Source organism: Aulonocara stuartgranti (genome assembly GCF_965226115.1).
Source record: "Aulonocara stuartgranti genome assembly, chromosome: 13".
Lineage (NCBI taxonomy): Eukaryota > Metazoa > Chordata > Actinopteri > Cichliformes > Cichlidae > Aulonocara > Aulonocara stuartgranti.
In genome coordinates, this window is record NC_138949.1 from 22,398,366 (window position 1) to 22,414,665 (window position 16,300).

Sequence of the window (16,300 nt, forward strand, 5' to 3'; positions counted from 1 at the left end):
CATTCACCAGCGACAACGGCAGACCCATCTGGTAAGAGAATTTTTTTTTCTTTATTTCAGTAATTGCTTTTTGATTGTGTGGTAGTTTGAACGGTTAAAGATTTTTTTTTTCCAGAGTGCTTTGCTGAATTAAAAACTAAATGTGTTGAAAAGCAAGAATGTTTGAAATTGAAATTAAATTGAAATTTGTTTCTGAAAATTTCTATATACAGAAAGAGATTTTATGAAAAATAGATTTTCAAGAAAACTATTCACATATCTGAACCTCATAACATAAGTCGTGAAGTAGCCCATATTTTCACCACGTCTGTAATAAGGTAAGCAGGTACACAATAGGTTAGTTGTGTATAGGAACATCGAATGCACTGGTTTTATTGATCAGGGACCAAGGCCATGTCCTGTGTTACATGTCCTATGATGAAAATCTAGTGTTTACTTACCGCTTCTAAGAGTTCATCAGTCCACACTTATGCATGTTCAAGTCAAAGGATAAAGTCCTATTTTTGCATAAGAGAGCACTTACCAAAGTCACTCTGCTTCACAGCTTTTTAGACTAATCCTTGAAAGAATTAATGAAAATTGTCACTTGACTTGAAAGCTGTCCAGTAAAATTGGACCTATAAAATAAATTATGCATTTATACAGCTGTGAAAGTTTGTTTTGTACTTCTATTGATTCTTTCATTCTATGTGTTTTGGGTTTTTTTATATGGTTTTTTTAATAGACTTGTTATGTAAACACACAAATAAGTTAGTAACAACATATAAATAAGTTGTTTTATTTATTTTAAGCACACTAAGTTTGTACCTGTCGTTGCAAGATAAATTTTTATAGGATACAAAGTTTCCCATCTTATTTGGGTCAGTGAACATATGCAAATACACACACACACACACACACACACACACACACACACACACACACACACACACACACACACACACGTCTTCATTATCTACGCGACCTCTGTTGCCGAGGGTAATGTCTGCTCTCACTCACTGACCAGCAGGAGAGAAAGCGCACAAAGAATTCAATCAATCTCTGACATCCAGTGTTCCTGCCAGCCAATCATATACAAGCTGAAAACCAGATTGAGCCTGATTTGTGATGAAAGCTGTTGAAAAAGTCACGTAACATTCCCAGAAGACGTCAAACTCAGCGCTCTCCTAACCAGGCTGATACAGAAAATGGTCAGTTATACTTGAGGTGATTGAGGTTGAACTAACTAAATATGTGTCTCCCCCACCAACAGAGACAACTATTTTAGGGTAACTTCCAACCAAAGGTAAAATGCAGAGACTCTGGTCACCTCTTCTGGTCCTCCTACTATACTGCTGCCTCTCAGGAAGCCAAGCCAACCGAGTCTACGTTCACCCCTTCTATCTTTTTGCTGCCGAGAATGTCAGCTGTGAGTCCCTGCAGGCCCCCACGGTTAAGCCTCTGGAGACACTTCCTGTGGCTCCCCTTGACAATGAAGTCTTGACACCAGACCACAGGGATCCATCAAAAGTTGATGTACAGAGGCAAAACATCACAGAGAGGACAGCAGTTTTGGCAGCGCTATTAAATGCTCTAGGCTTGAGGATGTACCAGGCTCTCAGCAGCAAGCAGCACAGCACTAACACGCTCTTATCTCCAGTCAACACCTTTGGATCCCTGGTCACCTTCTACCTGGGAGCCTCCAAGAAGACAGCCGGTTCATTCCAGGTATTTATTTACTTTTGTTGTCACTGTTGAAGTAGAACCTGCTGAGCCTAGGCTATCTGTCTGACCATCCATCTGATTATTTGATTATGTCTTGTACTTTCACTCTACAAAGAAGTAAACAACCTCAATTCATTTCTTTCTATCCAGCTTCTACTAGGCCTGAGTAGGGATACTGATGGAAAGGACTGCGTGTCCTTAATAGATGGACACAAAGTTCTTAAGACCCTGCAGGGCATTAATTCTCTAGTGGACGATGGACCCAGAGATGAAATCACTACCCAGGTTTGGGCCTTCACTCATCAGGATGCTCAGCTGTCCGAGGACTTTATTCAAGGCACACAGGACTTGTCAGACACGTCGTTTATCCGAGGTGTGGACTTCTCCAAACCTCAGGAAGCAGAGCAGCTGGTCAACAGCTTTGTGGAGATGACGTCAGATAGGAAGGTGAAGGACATCTTCAAAGATCTGAATGCCACCAGTAACCTTCTGTTCATCACCTCCTTCAACTTCCAAGGTCTGTCTCTGTTAAGTTGATTATACAAAGTACGTAGATTAGAATTCACAATTAAAAGTTCAAACTAGCTTTCTGCAGCCTACACCAGCTTGTCAACCCTGGTACATTATGTATGGCACTAATCTATAAATATATAACTTTTTGCAGTTCTATTAATCGTGACTCTAATTACCAGCTTTATGTGCATTGATCCAGATGCCAAACTTCACAAATAACAATGCTGATTGTACCATAGAGATATCGATGGGCCACAGTCTCAGCCTTTTCATCATGGAGCATTTCCTTTCCTCAGACTTTTGCTTAAATCTCTCACATTAAAAATGTCTTTATCGTATATAGAAAATTCGAATCTGTGTTTGGTTTCGTCTCTTTAGGAAACTGGAAGAAAGCTTTCCAACCAGAGGAAACGACCTTGAAGGAGTTTCATGTGGATCAAACAACTACAGTAATGGCTCCACTGATGACCCACACGGGTCAGTATCACTACTTCAACGATAAGGTAAATCTTTGTATTTAAGAAACAAAGATTAATAACAAGTTGGTGGATTTAGCTTGTTAAAGTCATAGCGACCTGACTCTAATATTTTTGTTCTTTTATTTTGAAGGCGCGGCAATGCACCATTGTGAAGCTGTCTCTGAGCAAACGCTCCTACATGTTGTTGGTCTTGCCTCATGAGGGGGTTAAACTCGGTGATGTGGAGTCAAAGCTGCGCACAGACATAATTTCTGACTGGCACCAAAACCTTCAGGAAGGGTGATTATTGAACTTTACTAGTACTAGACTTAGAATAAACTTTGACCTTGAACGGTTGTTGTTTTTTTGAACAGAAACGTAGTGCCTATATGCTGTTTTTAACTCAAAAGATCAAAATAGGAGAAAAAAAAAAGCTATGGATTTTTAGGTTCAGGTCCAATACTGTTAAAATTTAAAAAACAAAAAACAAAAACAACAACAAAACAAAAAACACACTCATTATAAACTCTGTCTCCCTCTTCCAGTCTCCTGGAGCTGTCACTCCCCAAGTTCTCTATGTCCTCTGTGACTGATTTGCGTGACCTGCTGACTACCGTGGATCCTGAAATCGATGCCAAACTGTTCGGCTCCGAGGCAGATTTCGGCCAACTCAGCAACACCAAACCCTTCACCATAGATAAGGTCAGCCTGAGTAGTCAGCTTGTCATAATATAAAAATCACTCTCTGTATATTTATGAGACATTAATAGACCTTCATGTCTCCTCTTAGGCCATCAACAAAGTGCTGTTTGAGATGTCAGAGGAAGGAGCAGAACCTCAGGACCAGACACAGGAAGAGGGTGTCCCTCTGAAGCTGTCCATTAACAGGCCTTTCTTTTTTTCTGTTGTAGAAGGAAATTCTAACTCCATCCTTATGCTGGGCAAGATCATAAATCCTCTGGTCTAATGATATATAGTGCTTTAAGTGAACAAACCCCCCTGACATGAAAAATTTCCCACATACCAGGACTATTTCTTTACAACGTACTTTATCATCTACAGCTTTCATTTCTGCAGGAAATCTCTCATGCTGCAGACATTGTGTTTAAAAATCATAGATTTGTTTTCCTTCTGAAATAATTCTCACATACAGTGCATGAGGAATTAAGTGTACTCACACGGAATAAGGATCTAACAGTGTTACTGATGGCTCTGATTTGCAGTATTTATGAAAACATGTTACTTTAAGTTGTTTTCAAGCATAATGTGAAAATCCTAATTAGTTTTTTTTGTAAAATTTATTATAGCAGAGTTCTGTACAGTATTTTTCAGCAGAGTACAGGAAGTACAGTAACCACGACTGTCTGTGATGCACGGCTAGCATGTTGTATATTGTAACTAAGAGTCTATTTTTGTTTTGTTATGATTTGGTTTTGCTGAAATAAAGCATCTGTTTCCAAATGCAAACAAAGTTCACTGGTTTTTAATCAGCATTTCAATTGACCTACTTAATCTGTGAGACTTGTGGGAAGTCATTTAAACAGGTAAGGAAAGTCCAGACTATCATATTTATTCTCATACATTCTGTGCGTAAAACGATTATAGTATTAGGAATAAGCCTCTCGTACCATCACCATACCATGTAACTAAAAGTAATGAACAGGTTGTGGATTTAATAGAAAAGCAGTTACAGAGTGAGAAAATCTACTGAAAATAATCCCAAAAATAATTTTAATGTAGATCTCAGCAAATTTGTAACTAAGATGTTATAAGGCATGGCTTAAAATAAGGTTACTGTACTAGCAATTATTTATCACCTTTTACACATAATTATATACGTTAGTTAATGAGTGAAAATAATGCACATGCATGTCAGCATTACTGAAGGCTGGCTGTGATTTATAGGGTTTGAATAACTTGCTTCAGCATTCACAAAAACAAATGTTATTCTCCCGTTTAGCTTTCCTGTGCATGTAATAATGTTGCGGTTTATTAAAGGTTCATGGTCCTGCAGCGTTATTGGTAGCACTGAGTATAAGCATGCATGCGGTGAAAACAATGACTCGTATACACTCACCGGACACTACATTAGTTACACCAAGCTAGTATGTGGTTGGACCCCCTTTTAGCTTTCAGAACTGCCTAATTTCTTCATGGCATAGATTCAACAAGGTGCTATTGTGTCAAAATGGACCATGGAAATATTACTCTGAGGAATGTTTCCATTGTCCATACTGGTGCAGATTTGTCTCGGAATTTCTGAACATCCCATTCCACCATTCAAAGGTGCTCTGTTAAGACTGAGCGATTGAGATCTGGTGACTGTGGAGGCCATTTGAGTTTAGTGTTTTCATGTTCATGAAACCATTTTCTATTTCATTTTGCAAATGTGATTTTTTTCAGCAGAAAATGAGACTCATTAGACCAGAGAATGCTTTTCCAGTATATCATTGTCCAGTTTTGTGAGCCTATGTGAATTTTAGCATCAGTTTTCTGTTCTTAGCTCACGGAAGTGAGACTTCAGGTGGTCACCTCCTTCAAGATTGAACATGTTGTGCATTCAGAGATGCTCTTCTGCTCATCTTGGTTGCAACGAATGACTATTTGAATTACTCTTGCCTTCCTGTCTGGGCATTCTCCTCTGATCTCTGGGATCATTTTCACCCAGAGACCTGCCACTCACTGGATACTTCCTCTTTTTTGGAACATTTTTTTCTATAAACTCTCAAAATGGCTATGTGGGGAAAATCCCAATAGATCAGCAGTTTTTGAAATCACTTTTGTTCTCATTCGCATGCTTGGTTTGAACCTCAGCAGGTTAACTGCATTTTGATTGGCTGATTAGATATTTGCATGAATGAGCAGTTGAACAGGTTTACCTAATAAAGTGGCCATTAAGTATAACTTGCTAATGTGTCTTTGTAATAAAACCACACACAGTATAACATTCTGTACAAAGTTCTTCATTACCTTCATGTTAAACATATTATATTATACAACTGTTTTGCACACGTGACAAATTAACAGACTTCTCTTAGATTAATCCATCACCAAATAATGATCAATGTACTCCCTTTGTAACTTATTTTGAGCCTCTTGCTATGCAACTTTCTGGCCCAGTGAAAGTACAATACAGTAGTTACATAAAATTACATAATCATAGTACCATCCAGTCCCTTTTCTCCATTTTGCCTACACCAGAACTGCTGATGCTCCAGCAGTAGTTTCTATGCTGTGTCAGCCAACAATTTACAGCCTAGTTCCAAAGTTTACATTGAACTAAGTGATTTGGTACAAATGTTTGAAAATGATTACAGTAGCGTTAATTCTTCCCATTATTTTCCACCTCTTACCAGCCTATGACTCGGACAAGTTTTATCCTCCACAAGTCTCAAGGAAATGTGAAGATGTGAAGTGCTGCATATCAGTGTTTCAGTCATTGCAGAGTCTGTTTTATTGGTTTTGTTCAGCAAGCTCTCTGGCTTCCTTCACAAGATCCATCAGAGTGGAGAACATAGAGATGTCAGTTGGCTGAAGACCCATCTTCTGAATCTGAGGCACACAACAGTATAAAGTTATGACATGAGTTTCTAAAAACATATTTTTGTTGACTGATAAATGTGCACTGCTTGTCACATGTTCATATATGTGTCTTCATACTTGGACTACATGTGGTTGTGCACTCATGGAATAGCACCCACCTGTTCCCCCAAGTATTCCACATCTAGTGCCAGCTGAAGACGAATCTTGCCATCATCTGTTAGTCCACCATTTGCTCCTGCTGTTGTAGTCGCGGCTGCACCCTTCCTGGCTTGTTTCAAGCGTTTCAAACTCTCTTCCATCTTTCTGACTGAGCTCAGCACCTCTGAGATGGTCTCATAGTACCTGAACACAACACGAGATGGGAAAGCAGAAACAAATTTAATTCGCTGGCTGAGGCTGGAAAAATCTTTATAAAATGTAAACAATCCAGCTTTTAGAAAGAAATATTCTCCCTGTTGCAATAAAGAAACATTATTGTAACATCATCACAGGCCATATTTCTAAGTCATCAAATCTATTATTGTATCAGGGTTTAGTGGTGGATATGTGTAATGCTTACTTCTGTGTGCACTCAGACAGTGAAACTCGCAGCCACTCTTGTGCTGTGTGAGGGGTGACCAGCCCTGTCGAATCAGTCAGTAACTGATGTAACGGGCGTAAGGCATTATCCATGTACGCTGATGCACGCACCGGTATATCCTACATGGAGAGGAGGTACAAAGTATGATATTATATACTATAAATCAATATACAAGCTTTATATTAAGCATTTTAATACTGTTTTGACCAAATGTAAAAAATAAATTAATATAAACTGAATTATTTTTCTTGGCCTCTTATTGTGAACCACTTGCTTTGTTGTGCGAGTATTGCAGTGTAAGTTGGTACATAGTTACAAGTATAGTGGATCAAATATCAGACAAAAAAACAACCAGTCACAGGTGCAACATGTCTAAAAACCTTTAATTAGAGATATTTAATGAGTTTCTTTTTAATATATTTTAACCAACTCAGATTAGCATTGTTTTGCCTTATATATTGACCGAGTTTACAAAGTGGAACTCATTTTGCAATGATTTGGATCACATTGATTATAAAGACTTGGCAGATATTGTTCTGATATTCACTCTACAATTATCAATCACTAATAATAAAGGAGTCTGCCAACATTGCCACAGAAATGACTGATTAATCAGAATAACAGACTATTTCAGATGTATGTAGTTATGCAAAGTCCAGCAGCACTGCAGTGATGTGCTGAAAGGGCTTGCAGCAAATTACCATGCAAGTTGGTGAATGAATGCAAGAACACACATGTTCAATAGAAAAATAAAGTCAAAGCATTTAAAAGTCCAGTAAATTTCTCTTGCTTTTTTTTTTTGATGAAACTGCAATTTACAACAAAATCATAATGAAACTTTATGCTCAGTGACTACACGACTTTACACACAATCAATAAATCAAATCAGCCCCATACTGAAGCGTTATTCATTTCAATAAAAGCCTTCTGGGATTTGAATATCAAACAGAAAATCTACCCATGGTTGTTAATTCAGCTTAATTTTGAGTTGAATATGTTGTGCATTTCCAAGATAAGATTTTGAATTTTACATATGGTGTTTCCTGCATAAACAACCATTTGAACGCAACGGCATCTAAGATATGATATGTGAGAGTGCACCTTATGAAAACATTGGATAAAGACATTTGTATACATAATTGCAACTTCTCTTACTTTATTAGTTCTGCGGTAGAGTCGTGGAACCTCTGAGGCACTCTTCAGGAATCGACAGCTGCGTTCGGTCAGATGCTGGGTCATCCTAGTGTTCAGAGAGGGAATGCTGCTTGACAGGGAAGCCTTGGAGTCTGCTAGAGCATCTGACATAGAGGAGAGCACTCGTTAATGCACATACAGTCAACTTGAGCTAACATCAGGAAGTGGAAAAACCTGAGATTTAAGAAATGATAGGAAATACTGCATAAGAAGTGAACCTAAACTGTAAGTCACCTTCCACAAGAGAAAAGTTTTTGAATCCAATGGCTTCAAACCGCTTTCTGACCATCTCTGACAACTCTGGGATCTAAAGAAAGACAAGCCAATTGTGAGATGAAAAAAAGGAAACTAAAGAGGAAAATCCTTTAAGAAACTGCAAATCAGGCTAAACAGTAATATATTAAATGTAAACAAGTTGGAACTACACAGATAAAAATGTAATTAGTTTGTTTGTGAGCACCTGCTCCTGCAGTTTTTGGATGTCTGCTGCAATGTAAACCAGCTGTTTGGTGGACAGGGAGGCAGGACTCCCACTCTCACTGCCGCCTTCCTCCAGTGATGTTCTGCTAGATGTAGAAGAAGCTGAGCTCGGCAGAGGCCTGGTTGGCTCCTTAGTCACCTCAGAGGGCGGAGACTTAGTCAGCACCTGCACAAGACAACAATCAAGATGAGAAACAGGTTATAACAACTGGCTTTTAATTTGGCTTCTTTGGCATTTTTTTTAAATCTCATAAATAAATAAAATAATCAATAAATAAATAATCACATAAATAAATAATCATTCATATATTTTAAGTTTACCTCATCAAGAAACTTGGCATATCTTGAGTACAGCTGCAGCGTAAGCTTCCAGAAGCGATGTGCCAGAGGTGACAGATAGACATTGTCTGACCAACATCTCACTAAGCAGGACCACACCACCTCAGATACCTGCAGGTGGTATGCACTGCCAGCTGAACGTAAGCAGATACATAGTTACTCTAAGTACTGTATAAGGAACAGATAAAATTCAAATACAATTTAAAAAAATACAATAAATCCACCTGGTGCTGCCACCAATCCATCACTAATAGCATTCTCTAGACGTCCTGCAATTTCCTTGTATCTGGAAAAACAAAATTAGCAACACAGAGAGGGAAGGAAGAAGACAATCAATCTGTTATCAGCTTCTTTCTTGCATCAGCTCTGATGTGTACGTGCTCATAGCGTGAAACAACAACACGTGTAATGGAAACTTTCAACTTTCCAGAAAAGGTTAACCGTGGTGGTTGTGAAATAAAGACATGAACCCTAATCTTTCTCTTGACGTGCAATGATGAATGTGTGTGTGTATTTGTGTTGTATGCTTTACAGTGTGCGAGTCTGTGGGGGTGGGAAGAGGTTGAAAAACAACTTCTCTATTTTTCCACAGAGATCAATCACCTTTCAGCCAAGGTCCAGCAGCATGTTTATGGACTATGTTTAGTAACTTCCTGACCATTTGCCAACTTGTATTATCCCCCAAAATTGCTGACAGGTTGCCATTTTAATCCAAACATTTCTCTTAAGTTCTTGAAGAAAGACTCAATTTTTTTTTCAAAAGTACATGCTGTACACATCTTTATTTATATAATATCAATATTGTTAGAAAAATGTATAACTAAAAGTTGTGTATGATTTTTATTCTACATTAAAAAAAAATGTTACTTCAACCAATTCCCTAAAAAGTTTTTGGATTTTCAGCTTATGGGTAACAAACATACAATATACAAACATACTTAAAGTAACACTGTGAACATGACTGAACAGTTAAGGCCCTTTATGTTTATAAAAATGACAAACTTCTTCTGGAAAATAGACACAGAGTGTTTGAGTGTATTATGGTAATACTCACCGTAACTGAAAGTAGACAGGCAGGTTCCATTTGTTCTGGAAGCTTGTATATGAAGGGTGTATTCTCAGTCTCTTCACACTGGCCTGTGAGCTACACTGTCGTTCAAACCTCTGCACAAACTCCATAGTTACACTGTAACGCTAAAAAGATGATAAAACGAAAAGGAAACGCAAGAAAAAATTATACAATCAAACCTTGCATTATGTGACCATACACATGCATACACAGTCTAATTGTGTCACTGCAGCTTTACCTCGTAGAATATGTCGGGGTTTCCAGGGTTAAAGATGTAGGCCAACCTTTCCTCTATGCCTTTGACCATCTCTGGCCAAACAGAGTTCACCAGGAAATCATAACCTGGCACTATGTCAGCTCTGTCACTGAGAATAAAGGGTACATTTAAAATATGCTTTGAAACTTTATTCAGTAGTCACTATTATAGCCACTGACTTACTTTGTGTTCGTAATACTAGTAGAAATTATCAGTTTTGTACAAAAATTGAAAGCCACTACTCAGTGAAACTATTAGAATATATTGTTTTTTGGCTTTTCAAAATTGTTCTCCCAAATTTTCAGAATTAGGACAAAAATATCCTATTTGACACAAATCTTAAACTTTAAATTTATCCCAAAATGTCCTTTTATTTGTCCCCAAGCATATGGCCAAGAAATGACATCACTTAACTAAAAAAAATAGCTACCAAAATGGTGTAAAGATAATCACATAACCTGGTTCATATATTAAATGCAGTGACACTGAATGTGCTTTGGATGAATACGCCCGTAACATTAATACCTGGATATGGCTCCTCCAGTCACCTCTCTGAGCAGTCTACAGTGGTGTGGAACAAACTCCAAAAGTCTAGAGTACATCATCTGAAGACCACTTGGACTGGACTTTACCACTTCTTCAACTATCACCTAAAGAAAGAACATGACAGGGGATTAAATTAATTTTGTATCTCTTTTTCAGTATTTCATCGAAATCTGTCTTTTTAAAAAGTCAGAATTTTCTCTGCCATATTTATTATAAACTAATAATGCTCCCATTCATGTTAGATAATATCTAAAACATATTTACGCAAAAAGCTGAGGTATGTGTGTCATATTTACCTGGTCCATATATGGTTTGACGAGCACCTGTCCTACCAGGGCCTCAGCATCTCGAGTCTTGTCTACGGTGGCGTAAGTCCTCAAGCAGTGACGTACCATGTCCACATTCGATGTCTGCAAGCCCTCAATCAGCAGACCCTCCAGAGACTGCTGCAGCATAGACGTGATCCCTGCAATACGCTGGCAGAAGACATTCCCACTTGGTGCGGTTCGTTTTGTGCAGGTGTGAACACAGTAGTCATACTCAGGTGCAGACATAACAACCCCCCCCCCCCCCCAAAAAAAAACAAAAAAAAAAAAAAACACTGAGACCCTTTGAAAAGAGTTAGTCTCAGTATGTTCCAAACAAACCCCAGTGCAGTTTGTTTTGGGGGTAAATGTGATCTAACCCCGATCCAGACCAACTACTAGGTGTGTGCTACAAGTTTGAGCTAAAGAATGAACAGATAGCCACGCATGCTTTGTATTCTTGATGTGGAAAGTTACTATAGATGTGCAAACCTCTGCACGAGCTAGCAACTAGCTGTGAAATGAATGTAAATTTTCCATTTTCTCACACAACACTTTCTTCCTGTCTTTACTTTTATGCTCCCACCCCAGACACATCTGGCCAATGAGCAGACTGAACTTTTTCACATGAGTTGTAGTGACACATTTGGGAGTTCACTTTGATTTTTCTCTGTGGGAACATATCCAAACCACAGAATAAAGCTACATGTTTACAAACTCATCAACTGATTCAGACCAGAGTAAATGAATTATAGGTCCGCAAACACCCTAAGTGATTGGTTCATTAATACTTACAGGTCTGACTTTGTCCAGCAGGGGCATGCCTTTGCTCTGTACAGCGTGGAACTGCAGCTGGTTGAACTCTGTTGCAATCCTTTCTAGGATCTGTCCTGCTAACAAGGGGCTGTGAATAAAGAAAAATAAAAACCCTCACAATAAAAAAAATAATAATAAAAAAAGAGGATCTATGGAAAATGGTCTGACTCGCAAGATAGCATTATGTCCCTGCAAAGACCAAGCTCAACAAAACATAACTCCTGATGTGATGCCTGGGATCTGGTTTGAATTTTTCTTAATCATTTCAGATATAATTTAACAATCTACCAAGTAATACACAGATTGACTAGATTAGCATGTCAGCTCTCTACCTGCTGATCTCCAGAGAGCTGGATTCCTTGGAACTCTGTGAGTGAAGGATTTTCTCAATCTTCTCCACTGATCGTACAACCTGAATCAGCCTCATCACACACACCTGATTGATGGTGACAATGAAAGGGAGAACTGAGCTTGCTATGGGCTTAACATAAAATTAACACAAAATACAGTTTGGTCAAAGCATAAAGTCTGACCGTAAAAAGAGGAGCCAAACCTTTTTTTTCTGCAGGTCCTCGTGCTTCAACAGCTGGTTATCTATCGCCTGTATCACCTCACTAACACAGGACCGCAGACTCTGCAACAAATAGCAACCAGAGAAAAGTACTCAGTGGCAGGAAGTAATTACAGTCGGAAGTATATTTATTCAGAGAAGAACGTACCATAACCTCCTCACGTAACTGTCCTAATGGCACAGAAAGCTGATTGAGTGCTTTGTCCATCCCAACCTAAGATGAAGGAGCAGATGTCAGATTAGGCCCAGGCTTTATTTAAGAATATTAAAACTGTAGGATTTGTTTAACTGCTCAGAAGCATATTAACAGACCAAATACTAGATTCATAACTGTTAATAACAGTAAGTCACAGATATTTTGCGGAATACATTGCTCTGGAAAAAAAAAAAAAAAAAAAAAGTGGAAAAGATGGAAATTCCTGTTATGATTTCTTGCCACAAGCTGACAATTTATAGTCAAACTTTGTCCAAAACAAATTTGTGATTCAGCATGGGAAAAGCCAGCGAAGGACACAAGAGCCCCAGCTGCACTCAAAAATGGCCAAATGCAATCAAGAACAACCAATATTTGTAATGTTTATTATTATAATCTTAAACTCTGCAAAGATCTCCCAAAACTATCCAAATAATAATTCTTACTGAACAGTAACAATTATTTTTTACTGAACAGTAACAATTATTTTTTACTGAACAGTAACAATTATTTGGGTGCAAAAACTGCAAATAAACAGTGCACTGGCCTTATCTGGTAAACCTCTCAACTATAAGTGGAAAACCCCATGTTTGGCTCTGCCAAAATTTGCCAACTTTGTGACGCAGCAGACTTTTGCGCACTTAGCCTGTGACGATAACGCTGTGTGGACTGTGACTGATCAATGGTGGCTTGAATACCTTTTGGCATTTTTAAACCACAAGTGTAATAATTTATGAACATACTACAAATGAGTATTCATCTTTCTGGATAAGTTCTGCACCACAGAAATTCAAAGGATGGATACAGTTTGACATTTTCCAGTTAAAAATAATCATTAAAAGATACACCAAGAAAGATTTGTTTTACAGTTTCATCTCAAAGTTTTGAAGTCTAGTAAGCATGAAAAGTTAAAAACTTGAATGCAAGTTCAATAAGTAAGATCCGTAATCACTCATCTGCCTGCTTTCTTGGGTGTTCAGGCTGATACGCTGTCAAACTCAGTACAGCCATCATTACTTTAATCCAATCATTTTCTTGCCTGCTATCTCCACACCAATCAGTCCCCATTCAATGTGCTTTAAACCTCACTGCTCTTCTATCTTTCTGCCTTTCAGGCAGCCGCCTTCTCCCCATTGCCATCTCACACTGATCACTTACAGCCCAATCCAAGCCTCCATCTTCATCTTCTCCTCTAGTTAGGGTCCTGTAAACTGCTAGGATTTTGTTCTGCTATGATGGGCTAGAGTCTAAACGCCAATTCAATTCTCTTTCTTACTAAATCATTGTTCCCAACGGCCTCTCCTTATTGAAACAGAAAAGTATGAAGTGCTCACATTTTCGAAGTTGAACCAGCAAAGGTTTGCTTGATTAGTTCTACAGATTTGGCCATTTTTCCCATCACTTAATTTACAAATTAAATCATTGAGTAGATCTAATAACTGACAAGACATACATTCTGTTTATTTACATAAATAAAACAATACCTACCAATAATAATGACTGATTTATTAGCTACATTTCATCAAGGCAGTTTACAATTATGTTAAATTTTAAATTACACCAAGGGACATCCTCCTGTTGGCTACAGTTTCTAAACTTTACACATTTAAAATTACAGTTACTGCCATTAGATAACATGAATAACAACTGACCAGGTTGGTAGAGAGGTTAACAAAGTCTGCATAGTCCTTGTTGATGAGCTCCACCATGGCTGTTTTCAACAGCTTGTAGTAGAGCTCCAGGTCCTCTCTCAGTTCTTCCAGCTGGACCTGTTTCCGACACTCAGCCACAAACTGGTCAACGTCAAAGTCATCCTGCAGACACAAAGGGAAGAAGGCAGCATGCATTCAACGACACATTAACTCTGGTCACTTTGATAGGTACATCTTGGCCCTCCTTTTGGTTTGAGAACTGCCTTAATTGACTGGTGATAGACTGAACATAGATTCGGAAAGATCGGTGCCTTTCCTGTTCTTGCAATGCCACTCATTTCAAGAACAGGAAAGGCACCGGTGTGTGTGGTGCATTCAGAGATGCTCTTCTGCATAGTTTGGTTGTAACATCTGGTTATTTTAGTTACTTTTGCAGCTCTATCAGCCATTCTCCTGTGACATCGACGAGGAATTTTCACCCAGAGATCAGCTGTTCACTGCATATTTTCTCTATTTTTACACCATTCTCTCTGAACCGTATAGAGGGTCGTGTAGGGAAATGCCACGTTTAAAGCCACTTTGATCAGTCTCATCCCTCCTTTTGATGGTCGGTTTGAACTTCAACAAGCCAAGTCTAAACCTCGTCCACACGAGCAAACGCTTTGGATTACTGCCATGTGATTGGCTAATTACATATTTACATTTCTGAGTTAACGAGCACTTGGACAGGTGTACCTAACAAAGTGTCAGGTAAGTGCTCAAACTGCAATCCTCAGGCGTCGACTGTTTCACGCAGAAACGCCTGCATGTTGCCTGTTATTTAAGGTTAGTCTGCTGGCTCGGTAAAAACATTCATATCTACTGACTGGTAAACCTTTACTGACACAGGAGCATCAGAATGAACGTCCACTATCGACATTTAGCTAGCCTAATGCTAGCTAGTTTGACAACGTAACGCTTTAACCAGCATTTACACACTCTTACCTTCATAAAAACATCCTTATCGAAGCACAGAGAATCCGGTCCCTTTGGTAGATTCATTTTTATAAGAAAACACAACTTGAAGCTACAGTCAAAGAAATGACGACCAGCCTTGAGCTAGCTGCAGTCAAGCTTCCGCAAACATGGCAAGCGCACCGACGAAGAAGACAATGATTAAGATAATACTCCTGCGCCCCCTAGAGGCCCCATGCAATGTGACCACAGTGCATTGAGACCGCAGGGGTCGCTGTTGAATATAACCTAAATATTTTAATATTTAAATAAATAAAATGGTTTGTTACTAATAATTTTGGATTTCAGAGTAGTCACATAAAATTGCTCAAAACTTTTAGGTGCTCAATTTTTTATTTCCAAATGCCATTTTGTTAATTTGCAGTATATAGAAAAAAAAATAATTAAAACTAAATCCGCATTCACTGTGACAGTCCTTTCCAACATCAACAGCGTTTCTCTTTTCTTTGCAGTAGATATGAAAAGAAAAATCTATTTTAATCCATATATTGAGGTCTTGTTTAATTAATAATTCGCGATGGCCAAAATATGAGTCTGTTTTCGCTAAAAATGCTTCTAAATATCAAAATAAATTAATAAATAATAGTTGTAATTTTATTATATCTATAATCTAATAAAATAATTTTGAATTTTAATTTTCCTCGTTGTCATTTTCTGCGTCCATCATTATTATTCTAGCACTGTATTATCGTTAGTCATCATAATCTTCCTTCACCTCAGCTTTAGCAGCTGCCATCAGCCGCACCGCTCCTGTCCGAGTTTGCTTTAGAAAGTGAAATCTTATTGGCTGGCGGTGCAGCGCTACGGCGTCAGGTGATTCAGTGCCAGCCACTACTCTCGCTATTCCTCGGAGTGGATAAATAACTCGCTGGTCTCTCAACCCGGATGCTGAGCCAAAACTATTGATGATTTTGCCCAGTGAGCAGCGCTGTGGGCAGAGCAAGGGGGCGGAAATATTCCAGTACCCTTGAAGCGGACAGCTGCCACCGGATCTACACTCTGCTGACCACCGGGCTCCGCATCCGAGCCGGGACGGCAGGTGGATCATAATTCATACCAAACACAGG

At 38.7% G+C, this 16,300-nt stretch overlaps 2 protein-coding genes across 3 annotated transcripts; one reads left to right on the top strand and one right to left on the bottom strand.

The window, feature by feature from the left end:
• Positions 1-4,160, top strand: agt (angiotensinogen). Of its 2 annotated transcripts, XM_082557464.1 has the most exons (7): positions 1-31; positions 1,253-1,707; positions 1,855-2,221; positions 2,596-2,720; positions 2,827-2,975; positions 3,221-3,377; positions 3,466-4,160. In XM_082557464.1, the coding sequence occupies exons 2-7, from the start codon at positions 1,291-1,293 to the stop codon at positions 3,640-3,642; spliced, it is 1,392 nt and encodes a 463-aa protein (XP_082413590.1). In that variant the 5' UTR covers positions 1-31; positions 1,253-1,290; the 3' UTR covers positions 3,643-4,160. The 2 variants fall into 2 exon arrangements, with proteins under 2 accessions (XP_082413590.1, XP_082413591.1); XM_082557465.1 differs by lacking the exon at positions 1-31 and having other exon boundaries at positions 832-1,707.
• Positions 4,161-5,622: 1,462 nt separating this feature from the next.
• On the bottom strand, positions 5,623-15,397 carry cog2 (component of oligomeric golgi complex 2). The gene is made up of 18 exons (XM_082557452.1): positions 15,204-15,397; positions 14,220-14,381; positions 12,523-12,588; positions 12,357-12,437; positions 12,136-12,239; positions 11,783-11,891; positions 10,979-11,158; positions 10,662-10,786; positions 10,119-10,245; positions 9,866-10,005; positions 9,036-9,097; positions 8,794-8,945; positions 8,453-8,638; positions 8,227-8,299; positions 7,954-8,096; positions 6,778-6,917; positions 6,377-6,560; positions 5,623-6,227 (listed from the first exon to the last, which is right to left on the bottom strand). Exons 1-18 carry the CDS (start codon positions 15,258-15,260, stop codon positions 6,129-6,131), a joined length of 2,190 nt encoding a protein of 729 aa, XP_082413578.1. The 5' UTR covers positions 15,261-15,397; the 3' UTR covers positions 5,623-6,128.
• Between the last annotated feature and the right edge of the window lie 903 nt (positions 15,398-16,300).